The 18,451-nt window shown below is 44.6% G+C and overlaps 1 protein-coding gene across 1 annotated transcript in view; it reads right to left on the bottom strand.

Annotated features, from left to right (window-relative positions):
- The window catches only part of LOC126456806 (Down syndrome cell adhesion molecule-like protein Dscam2), a 567,168-nt gene that overhangs the window by 491,106 nt on the left and 57,611 nt on the right, over positions 1-18,451 (bottom strand). Inside the window, 1 exon segment of the mRNA XM_050092599.1 lies at positions 15,147-15,707. Coding sequence (XP_049948556.1) covers positions 15,147-15,707 — 561 coding nt within the window.

Raw genomic sequence — 18,451 nt, 5'->3', positions numbered from 1 at the left:
ATATTCCCTGAGTGGGTTTCCAAGTTCTACAATGGATCGAAGGATGACCTATGCCAGATCACATCTATAATCTAGGTTTAAATTAAGTTTCACAAAAGAGAAAACTATCAAAATGGTCTATAGTGACCCTCAATTATCTTCAATTACTTATCTAACTTGTCGTAAATTACAGTGGCTGATGTGGCTTCTCAGTAATTATATAACAGAAAAATCATCGCGTTTCAGATTTTAACTTACGTAGCAAATGTGAATACCATGAGCTTTAATTGACGATCGACACTAGTATTACGCAAAACGGGGGTGTAACAGATGAGACTTCTGCAGTTCTGAGTGAAGCCTTATGCGCTGTTATGCGGCATCGCGTGCGTTCATTACCTTGTCGTTGGTTAGGCAGCTTCAGGGGGGCAGCGGACGGCGCAGCTCGACCTTCGCCGTCTCGGAAGCAACTCCTTTCTAATTTCTCCTTACTACAATTTACCGAAGTTGGTTAAAAAAGAAAAAAACTGTCTGGCTGTGTTTTCATCTGACCAATCAGGGTCTCAAAGTTAACCTTAAGCTCCGCCTGCAAAAATTCTGTCCATACAATGAGAAAAGTTATACTTTTCGTGGTGGGGCAATGTTTTTAACGTTTGCAACGTAACAGAGACGCGAAAAAGTCTCACGCTAAAACTTGCAGCTGGTGTGGCCCGTTTAGTGTTATCGTAAGATCTATACTGTTTTTCTGGAGGGCTCTATCTTTTAACATGGGCTGGAGGGTGGTCCTGCCAGTTACTTTTCGTGGTGGGGCAATGTTTTTTAACGTTTGCAACGTAACAGAGACGCGAAAAAGTCTCACGCTAAAACTTGCAGCTGGTGTGGCCCATTTAGTGTTATCGTAAGATCTATACTGTTCTTCTGGAGGGCTCTAGCTTTTAACATGGGCTGGGGGGTGGTCCTGGCGATTAGCTGGCGACGTGGGTGTCCGTCCCTTATCGTAGGACCTTCTAGCTTAACACGGTTCTGCTCTCGGCTTCTGTTCTCGTTTCTCCCCTCGGAACTGCGTCTGTCTCACGGTGGGAAGGTATGACATGCATTTAGGCATTCTTGTGTTAGTCTGTGGTATTCCATTTGCTCACTCGTTACTCGTATTTCTTTGGTTAATTTAATGTCACGATTTATTCGGAGCTACGTGACATACTACTGGATTTGCTTATCATGTTAGGGTTTTCATGGAAGATGTTGGATTTGCCTGACACCTTACAAACCGAGATGACTGAAATGCCAATCATTTGTGCAGAACATACGTATGTACATCCTGTGAATATGAGCGTCCTATCTCTAGTCCTTCAAATTCTTCTGCTTTTCCTGTGCATGAGTGTATTACACCTAGAAATTGTGTATATTTTTTGAGGCAGCTTAACTCGTGACCCACAAATTAGTCAGACTGTATTCATTCGGTTTATGAGAATACAGCGGTTAGCGACTTCCAAACATCTTTACCTGCCCCCTCCCTCCAGCCAGACACAAAATGACGTAAGGAAGAAATTTTATAGATTACTACATTTTTGCCGCTTACACGGAAAAATTTCAGCATCAGACATTAATTTACACTGATCAGCCAGAACAATATGATCACTGACCTGCTATCAATGTAAACCCGTGCAGGGGATAGCAGCGCCACCTGGCCAGGAATGACTGCGCCACAGGCACAGTGCATGTAGTATCAGTGAGAGTGTTGTCCGTGTGTATAATGGGTGAGGTGCCTCAAAGGTTCGGCAGATCATTTCGGAAACTGCACGACTTGTCGGATATTCGAGGAGTGCTGTGGTGAATGTCGCCAACGCGTGGCGAAATCAAGGTGGAATTACATCCAGACGTCTTGGGGTTGGGCGTCCATCTCTCATTACAGATGTTGGACGTCGTAGGCTGGACAGACTGATAAAACAGCACATGTGGCGAACTATGGTCAAAATAACACCAAACTTTAATGCTGGGCAGAGAACAAGTGTGTGTGAACACACAGAGTACCGAATACGCCTACCAATGGGCCTCCATGCATGTGACAAATTTAATACCACGACTTCGGCAACTACGACTGAAATGGACAATTGAGCATCGTCACTAGACGTTGGCGCAGTGGCCGAGCGCTGCATGGTCTCATGAATCCCGATATCTTCTTCATGATGCCGATGGGAGGGAGTGAATCCGTCGCTTTCCAGGGGAACAGCTCCTTGACACCTGTACTGCGGGACGGAGACCAGCTGGCGGTGGCTTTATTATGTTCTGGGGAACATTCAAGTTGGCATACATGGGTCCAGTGGAGTTCGTGCAAGGCACAATGAGGGTCAAGGAGTATCGTACACTGGTTGCACACCACGTACACCCCTTCATGACCATCGTGTTTCACGACGGCAGTGGCGTTGCTTCAAATGTCTCTGAGCACTATGGGACTTAACTTCTGAGGTCAACAGTCCCCTAGAACTTAGAACTACTTAAACCTAACTAACCTAAGGGCATCACACACATCCATGCCCGAGGCAGGATTCGAACCTGCGACTGTAGTGGTCGCGCGGTTCCAGACTGTGGCAGTGGCATTCTTCAACAAGATAACGCGCCATGCCAAAAGGCCAGGAGTGTGATGGAGTGGTTCGAGGAACGCAGTGGCGAGTTCCAAATGAAGTGTTGGCCCCCCAAGTTGCCGTATCTGAACCCGATCGAACACATCTGGGATGTGACTGATCGTGGCTTCGGAGCTCATCGGCCCCCTCGCGGATTTTACAGGCATTATGTGACTTGCGTGTGGAATTGTTGACGCGAACTTCCTCCAGTGATGCAACAAGGCTTCATTGCTTCCATGTCACGATGCGTTGGCGCTGTTATCCGTGCCAAAGGTGGACATATCAGCTATTACGTAGGTAAGCATATTGACCAGGCTGATGAGTGTATTACTGTTTACTACTAATTCTATTTCCAAAACATTTTGCAGGCAATATACACATATACCTCCGAATGTTCATGCTAAACTGGATCATTGTATGACGCATAATTCAGGAGATGTGGTGCCATAAACGTTCATATGGGTAAAGAACTAGCATTTGTTTGTAAACGGAGCTGCTTTCAACAAAATATAATTTCAAACCTCACACGATTAATGGCAGATACTTACACACATTGGCTCTTCTGCGAAGTACTCAGATGTCTGAAGGTCTTTTATGCAAGGCTCGTAGTTCGTTTCTTTAAAGAATGGAAGACGAGGCGTTAACTGGTTTTCACTAAATCAGTTCACTCGAATTCTGGGACGATTTCTTCAACAGTGCCAGGAGTGATTTTCTTTCCTGTAATACCTAAATCTGCGCCTAAGGACGTTAAATTCTAACATTACTGTTTTACCATTCGTAGTAAATACTTCACAGCGTGGTATGTTTGCCCTTGGATGCATGAGTGTTCGGACTGACGTTAATACATAATGGGGGCTTCAGAAGCCTCCCCCCCCCCCCCCCCAATATGATTTCTATAAATATCGTTATTTTTCAGTCTTGTTATATTTATTACGAAAAATTACTTTTGGAAGCAAGTGCACACAATCTTATAAAATATATCTGCAGTTACTCCAAATTAGGAAAACATTAAAGAAACGGTTTGGACATTAATTTCAGTTTAATAATTTTCAATTTAATCTTTAGTAATTCTATTCTTTTCGCATATGATAACGTATGCTAGCATTCATGTAAATTAAGATTTACACATTGGTGATGTATATTGCAAATCAATATGCACAAATCATCCAAGCACAAAGGAAAAAAATGGCTACATCGCACGTAGGCAAAACAAGCTACACAACATTTTATCCAAAAATTAGACTGCCTTTCGCGAACGTCTATACATTACTGGAAACAATGGTCACAAACAAACACACTCTTTTCATTGGATAACTTTTAGAACATTTTGAACAACAGTGAGAAGTTTTGCTTTCCAATTCCCATGGACCCAAAAGGCATCATCTTCTGGGAATTTTCCTTTGACAGATGATATCCGTTTCCTGTCTTCTTTTGACGTCACGTATAGCTAAGGCTTGTAGGGTATTTCATTGCAAGTTTGGAGTTTTGGCGCTGGGCTCCGTACGTGGACGAGTAATTTCTAGGGCAAGTCTTTCAAGAAAATCCATCTTTTATGTGGTTTTCCATTCTGATATTCTGGATGTTGATTTGTGAACAACAGAATGCATTTATAGCTGCAACATCCATTACATTATCTAATAAAACAAGTGGCCATCTCCTTATCCGTCCTGAAATTGGTCGAGTCTCCTCTGAGTGTCTTTGCCAGAGTCTTTACCATATGAGCTGCAATATTAGATTGACGAGGGTGATCTGAATTTTTTTCCCTAGTACACTACAGCATCTCTTGCATATCATGTAAAAGAGTCGCAGAGCCATAATATCTTTATTACACATTTTCCTCGTTTGCTTAGAATAAATTGTAGAAATCTGCAATGCCCGCTGAAAGACACTTGCTCATCTATTGTGGAGTTCTCTCTTGGATGAAATCTTTGTCTGCAGTTTTTTATGAGCAATTGCCGAAAACTGCCATATTAAGATATTGGTTCGAAGCTTGTCAGCTGTGTCAATCGTCTAAGATTACGGCTCTATTTATTTCTTCAAACTTTTTTATAGAAAAAGTTTCCATATAAACAAGGTTACCAGTAAAGTCGTGAAATAATTCTCTTATAGAAACATCTTAATTTCTGTATTTGCCAGTTAATAGGAGAATGAAAAAAGTGCTTTGATTTCCTCTTTTGTGACATTACGCTATGTCTGACCTATTATGGCTGCGGAGTGTCGTCCTTCCAGATTCGTGAAATGAACTATTTCATCCACAACATTATTTGCGATGAAGTGATTTCAAGCATCTTTCGGCGCTTGTGTATTTTTGTCGAAACAGAACCAAAAGAAATTTTCGTTGTGTTATGAGTCAGCATTCTGATAGAAGGAGGTGTTGTTTTGCTCCACTGAGTTCCATCACACCATATAAAATACTTTACAGGCTGGGCTGGACTTGCTACATTATTTGCATTTTCAGACCGGGTTGTGCTTGGTGTGTCATTTGTAATAGCAGGCTGGGGTGCAATTGCTACATTATATGAATTTGTAGGCTGACAGGCTATCCTTGGTAAGTCTACATCATTTAGTCCCAAGATTCGTCACTACATTCTTCAGATTCCGAGCTATGGGACATAGGTGTATATGCAGCATCAGTTTCATCTTCTGAAACAGTACTGCAGTCACATTTGTCCAACCATTCAGAAATAATCGTTCAAGCGTTTGGATCATCTGTATTTATAGTATAAGTAAATTGTACTTTTCGAGAAGTATTAGATGATTATATTCTGTAAGAAACGAACTTTACTTGTTTAGAAAGAAGTCTAACTAGTTACTTTCTCAGGGAAAGAGAAAAGAGAGAAAAACAGAGAGAATAACAAACATAATTACTTCAGCTATGAGGGCAACACCTTTCACTTCTGGAGGAAAACTTAAATAATGAGCAGAAAGTCTGTTATTGTTTTCGATAGAGTCTAGCACCTGCAACAATTGCCAGTACAAAAACATCACAGGTACCAGCATTAACAGACTGTGAGAAAATCGCTTGCCAAAGCACTAGATTACAATAGCCTTGAAAAGCCCCCTTCAAGTATTACGTGCACGGCATTAAGAAAACAGAATTTTCCTTCAATCTTTACTATATTAATACAATTTTATCACGTTTCTTAACCCTAGAGGTATTTTTAAGAGTTATATCAAACAGGGTTCAATTATATACGATTTTAATACGATTAAAGGATGATTAATTCATTTCCCCTACCCCCATGAACCATGGACCTTGCCGTTGGTGGGTAGGCTTACGTGCCTCAGCGATACAGATGGCCGTACCGTAGATGCAACCACAACGGAGGGGTATCTGTTGAGAGGTCAGACAAACGTGTGGTTCCTGAAGACGGGCAGCAGCCTTTTCAGTAGTTGCAGGGGCAACAGTCTGGATGATTGATTGATCTGGCCTTGCAACACTAACCAAAATGGCCTTGCTGTGCTGGTACTGCGAACGGCTGAAAGCAAGGGGAAACTACAGCCGTGATTTTTCCCGAGGGTATGCAGCTTTACTCTATGGTTAAATGATGATGGTGTCCTCTTGGGTAAAATATTCCGGAGGTAAAATAATCCCCCATTCCGATCTCCGGGCGCGAACTACTCGAGAGGACGCCGTTATCAGGAGAAAGAAAACTGGCGTTCTACGGATCGGAGCGTGGAATATCAGATCCCTTAATCGGGCAGGTAGGTTAGAAAATTTGAAAAGGGAAATGGATAGGTTAAAGTTAGATATGGTGAGAATTAGTGAAGTTCGGTGGCAGGAGGAACAAGACTTTTGGTCAGGCGAATACAGGATTATAAATACAAAATCAAATAGGAGTAATGCAGGAGTAGGTTTAATAATGAATAAAAAAAATAGGAGTGCGGGTAAGCTACTACCAACAGCATAGTGAACGCATTATTGTGGCCAAGATATACACGAAGCCCATGCCTACTACAGTAGTACAAGTTTATATGCCAACTAGCTTTGCAGATGATGAAGAAATTGAAGATGTGTATGATGAGATAAAAGAAATTATTCAGGTTGTGAAGGGAGACGAAAATTTAATAGTCATGGGTGACTGCAATTCGGGAGTAGGAAAAGGGAGAGAAGGAAACATAGTGGGCAAATATGGATTGGGGGAGAGAAATGAAAGAGGAAGCCGTCTGGTAGAATTTTGCACAGAGCATAACTTAATCATAGCTAACACTTGGTTCAAGAATCATGAAAGAAGGTTGTATACATGGAAGAATCCTGGAGATACTAGAAGGTATCAGATAGATTATATAATGGTAAGACAGAGATTTAGGAATCAGGTTTTAAATTGTAAGACATTTTCAGGGGCAGATGTGGACTCTGACCACAATCTATTGGTTATGAACTGTAGATTAAAACTGAAGAAACTGCAGAAAGGTGGGAATTTAAGGAGATGGGACCTGGATAAACTGAAAGAACCAGGGGTTGTACAGAGTTTCAGGGAGAGCATGAGGGAACAATTGACAGGAATGGGGGAAAGAAATACAGTAGAAGATGAATGGGTAGCTCTGAGGGATGAAGTAGTGAAGGCAGCAGAGGATCAAGTAGGTAAAAAGACGGGGGCTGGTAGAAATCCTTGGGTAACAGAAGAAATATTGAATTTAATTGATGAAAGGAGAAAATATAAAAACGCAGTAAATGAATCAGGCAAAAGGGAATACAAACGTCTCAAAAATGAGATCGATAGGAAGTGCAAAATGGCTAAGCAGGGGTGGCTAGAGGACAAATGTAAGGGTGTAGAGGCTTATCTCAATAGGGGTAAGATAGATACTGCCTACAGGAAAATTAAAGAGACCTTTGGAGAAAAGAGAGCCACTTGTATGAATATCAAGATGTCAGATGGAAATCCAGTTCTAAGCAAAGAAGGGAAAGCAGAAAGGTGGAAGGAGTATATAGAATGTCTATACAAGGGCGATGTACTTGAGGACAATATTATGGAAGTGGAAGAGGATGTAGATGAAGATGAAATGGGAGATACGATACTGCGTGAAGAGTTTGACAGAGCACTTAAAGACCTGAGGCGAAACAAGGCCCCGGGAGTAGACAACATTCCATTGGAACTACTGACGGCCTTGGGAGAGCCAGTCCTGACAAAACTCTACCATCTGGTGTGCAAGATGTATGAGACAGGCGAAATACCCTCAGACTTCAAGAAGAATATAATAATTCAAATCCCAAAGAAAGCAGGTGTTGACAGACGTGAAAATTACCGAACTATCAGTTAAATAAGTCACAGCTGCAGAATACTAACGCGAATTCTTTACAGACGAATAGAAAAACTGGTAGAAGCCGACCTCTGCGAAGATCAGTTTGGATTCCGCAGAAATGTTGGAACACGTGAGGCAATACTGACCCTACGACTTTTCTTAGAAAATAGATTAAGGAAAGCCAAACCTACATTTCTAGCATTTGTGGACTTTATTTTTTTTTTGGTCATCAGTCTACTGACTAGTTTGATGCGGCCCGCCACGAATTCCTTTCCTGTGCTTACCTCTTCATCTCAGAGTAGCACTTGCAACCTACGTCCTCAATTATTTGCTTGACGTATTCCAATATCTGTCTTCCTCTACAGTTTTTGCCCTCTACAGCTCCCTCTAGTAGCATGGAAGTCATTCCCTCATGTCTTAGCAGATGTCCTATCATCCTGTCCCTTCTCCTTATCAGTGTTTTAGACATATTCCTTTCCTCTCCGATTCTGCGTAGTACCTCCTCATTCCTTACCTTATCAGTCCACCTAATTTTCAACATTCGTCTATAGCACCACATCTCAAATGCTTCGATTCTCTTCTGTTCCGGTTTTCCCACAGTCCATGTTTCACTACCATACAATGCTGTACTCCAGACGTACATCCTCAGAAATTTCTTCCTCAAATTAAGGCCGGTATTTGATATTGGTAGACTTCTCTCGGCCAGAAATGCCTTTTTTGCCATAGCGAGTCTGCTTTTGATGTCCTCCTTGCTCCGTCCGTCATTGGTTATTTTACTGCCTAGGTAGCAGAATTCCTTAACTTAATTGACTTCGTGATCATCAATCCTGATATTAAGTTTCTCGCTGTTCTCATTTCTACTACTTCTCATTACCTTCGTCTTTCTCCGATTTACTCTCAAACCATACTGTGTACTCATTAGACTGTTCATTCCGTTCAGCAGATCATTTAATTCTTCTTCACTTTCACTCAGGATAGCAATGTCATCAGCGAATCGTATCATTGATATCCTTTCACCTTGTATTTTAATTCCACTCCTAAACGTTTCTTTTATTTCTATCATTGCTTCCTCGATGTACAGATTGAAGGGTAGGGGCGAAAGGCTACAGCCTTGTCTTACACCCTTCTTAATACGAGCACTTCGTTCTTGATTGTCCACTCTTATTATTCCCTCTTGGTTGTTGTACATATTGTATATGACCCGTCTCTCCCTATAGCTTACCCCTACTTTTTTCAGAATCTCGAACAGCTTGCACCATTTTATATTGTCGAACGCTTTTTCCAGGTCGACAAATCCTATGAAAGTGAGTTGATTTTTCTTTAGCCTTGCTTCCATTATTAGCCGTAACGTCAGAATTGCCTCTCTCGTCCCTTTACTTTTCCTAAAGCCAAACTGATCGTCACCTAGCGCATTCTCAATTTTCTTTTCAATTCTTCTGTATATTATTCTTGTAAGCAGCTTCGATGCATGAGCTGTTAAGCTGATTGTGCGATAATCCTCGCACTTGTCAGCTCTTGCCGTCTTCGGAATTGTGTGGATAATGCTTTTCCGAAAGTCAGATGGTACGTCGCCAGACTCATATATTCTACACACCAGCGTGAGTAGTCGTTTTGTTGCCACTTCCCCCAATGATTTTATAAATTCTGATGGAATGTTATCTATCCCTTCTGCCTTATTTGACCGTAAGTCCTCCAAAGCTCTTTTAAATTCCGATTCTAATACTGGATCCCCTATCTCTTCTAAATCGACTCCTGTTTCTTCTTCTATCACATCAGACAAATCTTCACCCTCATAGAGGCTTTCAATGTATTCTTTCCACCTATCTGCTCTCTCCTCTGCATTTAACAGTGGAATTCCCGTTGCACTCTTAATGTTACCACCGTTGCTTTTAACGTCACCAAAGGTTGTTTTGACTTTCCTGTATGCTGAGTCTGTCCTTCCGACAATCATATCTTTTTCGATGTCTTCACATTTTTCCTGCAGCCATTTGGTCTTAGCTTCCCTGCACTTCCTATTTATTTCATTCCTCAGCGACTTGTATTTCTGTATGCCTGATTTTCCCGGAACATGTTTGTACTTCCTCCTTTCATAAATCAGCTGAAGTATTTCTTCTGTTACCCATGGTTTCTTCGCAGCTACCTTCTTTGCACCTATGTTTTCCTTCCCAACTTCTGTGATGGCCCTTTTTAGAGATGTCCATTCCTCTTCAACTGTACTGCCTACTGCGCTATTATTTATTGCTGTATCTATAGCGTTAGAGAACTTCAAACGTATCTCGTCATTCCTTAGTACTTCCGTATCCCACTTCTTTGCGTATTGACTCTTCCTGACTAGTGTCTTGGATTTCAGCCTACTCTTCATCACTACTATATTGTGATCTGAGTCTATATCTGCTCCTGGGTACACCTTACAATCCAGTATCTGATTTCGGAATCTCTGTCTGCCCATGATGTAATCTAATTGAAATCTTCCCGTATCTCCCGGCCTTTTCCAAGTATACCTCCTCCTCTTGTGGTTCTTGAACAGGGTATTCGCTATTACTAGCTGAAACTTGTTACAGAACTCAATTAGCCTTTCTCCTCTTTCATTCCTTGTCCCAAGCCCATATTCTCCTGTGACCTTTTCTTCTACTCCTTCCCCTACAACTGCATTCCAGTCGCCCATGACTATTAGATTTTCGTCCCCCTTTACATACTGCATTACCCTTTCAATATCCTCATACACTTTCTCTATCTGTTCATCTTCAGCTTGCGACGTCGGCATGTATACCTGAACTATCGTTGTCGGTGTTGGTCTGCTGTCGATTCTGATTAGAACAATCCGGTCGCTGAACTGTTCACAGTAACACAGCCTCTGCCCTACCTTCCTATTCATAACGAATCCTACACCTGTTATACCATTTTCTGCTGCTGTTGATATTACCCGATACTCATCTGACCAGAAATCCTTGTCTTCCTTCCACTTCACTTCACTGACCCCTACTATATCTAGATTGAGCCTTTGCATTTCCCTTTTCAGATTTTCTAGTTTCCCTACCACATTCAAGCTTCTGACATTCCACGCCCCGACTCGTAGAACGTTATCCTTTCGTTGATTATTCAATCTTTTTCTAATGGTAACCTCCCCCTTGGCAGTCCCCTCCCGGAGATCTGAATGGGGGACTATTTCGGAATCTTTTGCCAATGGAGAGATCATCATGACACTTCTTCAATTACCGACCACATGACCTGTAGATACACGTTATGTGTCTTGAATGCAGTGGTTTCCATTGCCTTCTGGATCCCCATGTCGTTGATCATTGCTGATTCTTCCGCTTTTAGGGGCAATTTCCCACCCCTAGGACAAGAGAGTGCCCTGAACCTGTATCCGCTCCTCCGCCCTCTTTGTCAAGGCCGTTGGCAGAATGAGGTTGACTTCTTATGCTGGAAGTCTTCGGCCGCCAATGCTGATTATTTATCAAAATTTAGGCAGTGGCGGGGATCGAACCCGGGACCGAAGACGTTTTCATTATGAATCAAAGACGCTACCCCTTTTTTTTTTTGTTTTTTTTTTTGTTTAAAAATTTGTATTGAACAAACTAAAAGTACATATATATTCACTATGCAAGAGTTCTTCAAGGTACCATTTAAAAATATACAAATGACTGTTAGTTAAACAAAAAAAAATATTAAAAAAGAAAAACATTAAATACAACAAAATATAACATATTCTGTCTTCTTCCTTTTTTTTTTTAAAAAAAAAAAATAAAATTGTGTTTGTTTTTGGTCGATGCATGAGAACGTGGATAATGGTGTTGTATCATGTGACAGGTAGGCATGGTACACCCCAACTTTGAGGGGGGTCAAGGAAGACGCTGCGGAGATAACCGGCAAAAGTTTGTCTGTAAGATGGTTTTCGGGTGAGGGTGCTATGCGCGGTCACAACTTTGTACCAGAAGTCAAGGACTGTATGCGGACCACTCCGAAAGAGATATTCTAAAGCCTGTCCTCGAAACCAGATTAGGGTATGGTGCTTAGCAAAAGGGTAGTGAAATGTCTGGGGCAACAACAGGAAATCCGGGGTTACCGTCGTTGGCGGGGCACGGAGGTAAAAGCCCACGATTCGTTGGATGAGGAGCCATACGTTTTGTTTCAGGGGGCACGTAAGACGGTGCTCGTCGGTGTCTTCGAGCTGACAGTCAGGACAGAGTGGGGAGGTGGCCAGTCCTATGCGATAAAGTCGACTATTAGTCGGGAATTTTCCATAGACTAAAACATACCAGAGTGCAGACACAGACGACGGTAAAAAGGGTGCATGCACACACCCCCAAACCGTGCGCCAGTTAATGTCAGGATGCTGTAGCACCATGGGGTCGCAAGGGTTGGACAGCATAAACAAACGATAATAATCTTTTGTACGGGGAGGACGGGTGACTGGAAGATCGGCCCGAACGTAGCTGAGTTCTATGAAACAATTCGCGACGTAGTACAATAATGGAGAAATAGGTGCCACATTGATCGGTGGATCGAGAGAAGCTGGTCGGAGGATATCTAAGAGACTGCGTGTTAAAGACGGGACCGGCCCCTGCCAGTGCCGCAACAGAGTGTGGACAAAGAGTGCAGAAGAGCGTGCCCGCACGTTGATGAGTCCGAGGCCACCTTTTGCAGGAGGCAGTGTTAGAGTGTTGTAGCGGACTTTGAAAAGTGCCCCTGCTGACACGAAATATCCAAAGGCTGATTGGATGCGGCGGCCAAGGAGTAACGGCAGTGGGAGGATCTGGGCGACGTGTACCAGTTTAGGGGCGACATAGATGTTTACATAGGACACACGTTGGAGTTGGTTTAAGTTACGGTGCACTTGACCGCGAACATGGTGCCGAATCGACTGCAAAAGCCGCCGGTAAGCCAGGGCCACTGTGCGGTGTGTGGAGCTCGTAAATTCGATACCCAAGTAACGAAGGGTGGCACTAACTGGGAGTGGGGTCGGCACCATAGCCGGGAGGCCGCGCCCAATGTGCATCATAGTCGATTTACGGACATTAAGAATGCTACCAGAAAGACGTCCATACTGCTGGATCCATTGGATGGCGTCATTGAGTTCCGTGGAGGAGCAGGTGAGAAAGAGGAGATCGTCCGCATAAGCCCTACAGTGAAAGGTGTGGTCACGCAAAGTGAGGCCCTGCAGTCTAGAGGTAAGTCCAGTGATGAGGGGCTCAAGTGCAATGGCATATAGTAAAGTAGACATAGGGCATCCTTGACGCACAGAGCGGCGTATAGGAATCGGTCCTACAAGCCTCCCATTGACTTGTACCATCGAGACCGCGGGAAGGAGCAACCGGCGAATGGCATCGACAAAAAGCAATGGGAACCCCATACGTGTCGCCACCATGAGGAGGAAAGGGTGTCGAACGCGATCAAAGGCACTCGTGAAATCGACGGATACCAGTGCTGCACGAAGGCGACAAACCGACGCCAGTGCAATGAGGTCACGGCATTCTCCCAGGGCTGTTTGTAAGGTGGCCCCACAACCACGTGCAGTCTGCTCAGGAGAAAGGACCGTAGGTAAGACGGTGCGTATGCGCGCTGCTAAGAGGCGTGCATAGATTTTATAGTCTGCATTCAGTAGTGTAAGGGGGCGATATGCAGAGACATGAGACCCTCCCTTCGGTTTAGGCACAGGTAGAAGAATGCCAGTGACGAATTCAGGTGGAATTGGGAAGGACGGAGTAAAGAGTTCCTGAATCATTTCCGTCCAGCGAGGAAGCATTAACGTGGTGAACGCCCGGTAAAACTCCACTGGGAGACCATCTGGTCCGGGTGATTTGTTCTTGGCCCCTTTGTTGATCGCATCTACCACCTCTTCTGCGGTGATTGCAGACATCATGGACGTTGACTCCGCTACGGTGAGGGTCCGTTCAGGGGAAGGACGGAGATCATCAGGAATGGGCGTCGCCATCGGTTCATCATCATAAAATTGGCGATAATGTTCAGCAAAGGCAGACACGACCGCCGCCTGTGTTGTGTGGTGAACACCATCGGAGGTCGTGATGTTGGGGACGAAAAGCCGACGTCGACGACTATGGTCGGATGCGGCATGGATTGTGGATGGAGTTTCGTCGTGGAGGAGGTCTTGTCGTCGGGAACGCACCACGACACCATGCAGTCGTGCACGTTGAAGAGAGAGGAGACGAGCTTTAGTACGTTGTCGTTCCCTGTGGGTGTCAGGTGATGGAGGGAGCGCATCGAGCTCACGGAGGACGGCGTAGTGAAAATTTGTGGTGTCTCGATGCCATGCTGCTGCTTCCTTGCCACATTGTATGAAGGCCTTTCTGATCGCAGGTTTGGCACATTTGAGCCACCAATGGAACGTGGATGTGTACTGCGGAAGGCGTCTTTCGCAAGACGCCCATGTGGTGGCAATACATTGTCGGCAATGTGGATCATTAAGGAGGGAGGTATTAAGCTTCCAGTAACCTCTGCTGCGCCACACTGACTGAGGTGGCAGAGCCAGGGAGCAAATGACGGCGCAATGGTCCGAAAATGCAAGGGGCCATCGTTCAGCTTGGGCGACTTCATTGCCGAGGTGAGCAGAGACATAAAACCGGTTCAGTCTGCTCGCAGAATGTGCTGTATAATGGGTAAAACCGGGGGTATTGCCATGAATTTTCTCCCAAACGTCCACTAGATGAAAATCTTCGATTAAGGTGAGCAGCGCCGGGCATGGCGAATAACCAGGTACTTGGTCCTGCGGATGGAGGACACAGTTGAAATCCCCTCCCATGATAAGGCGATCATAGCGTCCAGAAAACAGGGGCGCCACGTCATGTCCGAAGAAAGTGGACCGCTGCCGACGGTTCGTGGACCCAGACGGAGCGTAGATATTGATGACGCGCGTGTCGAAGATGGTAACAGCCATGCCTCTTCCACAGGGAAGGATTGTCGTGTCCGTGAGTGGGATTCCTTCGCGTATGTAGAAAGCCACTCCACGCCCTGATTGATCACATGTGGACGTGTATGAGTCGTAGCCGTAGACTGGTGGTAGTGTGGCAACGCGTTCTTCCTGAAGAAGGGCGACGTCGACGTCAGAGGCCCGAAGCATGTCACATAGGAGTTGCAGCTTGGGTGCAGTGCCGATCATGTTGATGTTCAGTGTGGCAAACCGGTATGTTTGTTTCAGTGGTGGTGGACGCGCATCTACCATCACCAAGGGAAGTAAGAGGAGGGCACCGACAGGTAGTCCCGTCCCATCAGCTGCAATGCCTCGCTTTTGATGTTAACAGGTAGCCTCGTCCGGCGGAGGTAACTCATCCGGAGGAGGGGGCGTACCTTCCTCAATGTCGTCGGCCCATGCTCCTGTGCCGTGGGTCTGTCCAATGTCCATGGGAATTGCGTCGTGGTGAGAGAGATCTGGAGTTGTCGGCGGGGAGACAGGCGTCTCAACCGGCGCACCGATCGTTACATAGTGCGTGGCGACCTCCATGGTGGTCCCGTCCTGCGAAACGTCTTGTTCATCGTGAAAGTTGTCCGCCGACCTCTGCGTGGAAATGTCGGCTGCTTGGGTGTCGTCTTCGTCGTCGCGGGTGGCAACGCTCTGAGAGCCCGTGGGTGAACGGCGACGGCGTTTGCGCCTACGTGGCGAGCGTTGTTTGCGCACGTGTTCCTCAGTGTCGGACGACGGCAAGGAGGAGCGTCGACCTGGTTCGAAGGCGTCGGTGGGTACAATGAGATCGTCAAACAGGTGTTGTGAAGATGTACTGGTCTCCTCAGCGCCCGGTGCGGGAGCCTGTTCGGCGGCAAGGTTGTCAGGTGGGACGTCTGTACCGTCCGTTGGTGACTGGGACGGTGGGACGTGCCGATCGGAAGGACCGGGCGACGGACTGGACGAAACTGTAGACGTGGCAAGAGCCGCTGCGTAAGTGACCGGTAGGGCGGTCATCGTGGGTGTGACGGACGCTTCCGACAACGGGAGCTGCGCGACACGTCGTTGAATGCATTCAGACCGTAGGTGACCTTCTTTCCCGCAACCGGAACAGGTCCGAGGTTGGCCGTCGTACATTATAATGGCACGGCAGCCTCCGATACGTAGATAGGAAGGCACGTGTTTCTGCAACTCGATGCGGACCTGTCTAACACCGTTTAAAACTGGATAGGTCTGAAATTGGACCCATCGTTCGGCAACATGTTCCAGAACGTTGCCATAGGGACGGAGCGCCTCGATGACGACGTCTGCAGGTAGTTCGAACGGCAGTTCGAAGATCCTTATCGTCCGTGTGCCGAGACCTGCGTGATCGACGGTAACGGGTCCGACGTTGCCGTCGGTATGACAGAAGCGCAGTCCACGTTTTGCCTCTTGAATCACCTTGTCGCACGCCGCATCGTTGATCATTTTGACGTAGACGGTACTGCTAACTATGGACAAGTGGATACCAATTAGATCCGTTGGTGGTATTTTAACTTCATCGCGTATAAATCGTTCTACCTCCAGGGCCTTGGGTCGGGCGAAGTCGGAACAAAAGTTGAAACGTAATGTCTTCTTCCGATAGTTGTGCGCCATGGTGGTCTAGAAGGAAAACGGTACTTACAGCGGCCGAAGTAAACACAAACACACCGTGCGCGCCTCGCCCGCAGCGCTCTGGCGCGTGACCGCCTCGCAGCACTGCCGGCGGCAGACTGCCCCTAGACCACGGGTGGACTTAGAGAAAGCTTTTGACAATGTTGACTGTAATACTCTCTTTCAAATTCTGAAGGTGGCAGGGGTAAAATACAGGGAGCGAAAGGCTATTTACAATTTGTACAGAAATCAGATGGCAGTTATAAGTGTCGAGGGGCATGAAAGGGAAGCAGCGGTTGGGAAGGGAGTGAGACAGGTTTGTAGCCTCTCCCCGATGCTATTCAATCTGTATATTGAGGAAACAGTAAAGGAAACAAAAGAAAAATTCGGAGTAGGTATTAAAGTCCATGGAGAAGAAATAAAAACTTTGAGTTTCACCGATCACAGTGTAATTCTGTCAGAGACAGCAAAGGACTTGGAAGAGCAGTTGAACGGAATGGACAGTGTCTTGAAAGGAGGATATAAGATGAACATCAACAAAAGCAAAACGAGGATAATGGAATGTAGTCGAATTAAGTCGGGTGATGCTGAGGGAATTAGATTAGGAAATGAGACACTTAAAGTAGTAAAGGAGTTTTGCTATTTGGGGAGCAAAATAACTGATGATGGTCGAAGTAGAGAGGATATAAAATGTAGACTGGCAATGGCAAGGATAGCGTTTCTGAAGAAGAGAGATTTGTTAACATCGAGTATAGATTTAAGTGTCAGGAAGTCGTTTCTGAAAGTATTTGTATGGAGTGTAGCCATGTATGGAAGTGAAACATAGACGATAAATAGTGTAGACAAGAAGAGAATAGAAGCTTTGGAAATGTGGTGCTACAGAAGAATGCTGAAGATTAGATGGGTAGATCACATAACTAATGAGGAGGTATTGAATAGAATTGGGGAGAAGAGGAGTTTGTGGCACAACTTGACAAGAAGAAGGGACCGGTTGGTAGGACATGTTCTGAGGCATCAAGGGATCACAAATTTAGCATTGGAGTGCAGCGTGGAGGGTAAAAATAGTAGAGGGAGACCAAGAGATGAATGCACTAAGCAGATTCAGAGGGATGTAGGTTGCAGTAAGTACTGGGAGATGAAGAAGCTTGCACAGGATAGAGTAGCATGGAGAGCTGCATCAAACCAGTCTCAGGACTAAAGACAAGAACAACAATTCATTTTTTTGGTCTGAAAGGCCTCCATCATATATTCGGGTCAATAACAGCAGTTCTAGCAGAACTGTTAGCGTGGGATCAGCTTAGTATGTACTAAAATACTTTACATACGAGTTTACTAGATCAAATTCGATTTGACATTGTTAATGAGAAAATTTACGTGGCTAACAAGGTAAAATACAGTCATTAATACAATATATAGTCTACGAAAGAGTTGATATGTTTAGATCTACGGTATAGGTCGTAACGACCGCTGTAAAGATCTAAGTAAAATGTTATTCACTCTTGATGTACTAGTCATACAAATTGGAACTTAATTGTATTTACAAGTACAGCAATTACACAAACATATCAACGAATGGAAACTCTTGATTTGGTAGGCTGTTCTAAGGTTCTGCATGTAGCTTACAAGATGGCACATTCTGTTATATCTTTAAGCCCTCGACTCAATTCCTGTGTTGTGGCTTCTTCTACTATATCATCAGCACTCTAAAGTGCATAAAATAATTTCTACGAAATTGTCTCCAAGCATAGTGAAAAAAGAGTTTTTTTACTTGCACTAAATTTAATAAGTCCAGAACTAGGAGATTTCACAGAAGCCATATCATATAATATTATTAATACTATGAATATCAGTTAGTTCTGCTTCAAAATTCGTGGGTTGACTACAAGGACATGGTGACGAATAACCCATAAACGTTCATCTTACACTACCTTTTATTCGAAGGTGAACACCTTGTGGTTATGCGAAAGTTATTGAAAATGTGTGTTCTGGTATAATGAACACCATGTTGGACCTAGATAAGTGTCTTTATATAGATTTTTACTATTCCTGGTACTGATCCTATGACATGTTCGTTTGAAAT

Source organism: Schistocerca serialis, chromosome 1 (assembly GCF_023864345.2).
Source record: "Schistocerca serialis cubense isolate TAMUIC-IGC-003099 chromosome 1, iqSchSeri2.2, whole genome shotgun sequence".
Lineage (NCBI taxonomy): Eukaryota > Metazoa > Arthropoda > Insecta > Orthoptera > Acrididae > Schistocerca > Schistocerca serialis.
The sequence above is the reverse complement of the archived record's forward strand: the minus strand, read 5'-3'. Positions and strand labels throughout refer to the sequence as shown.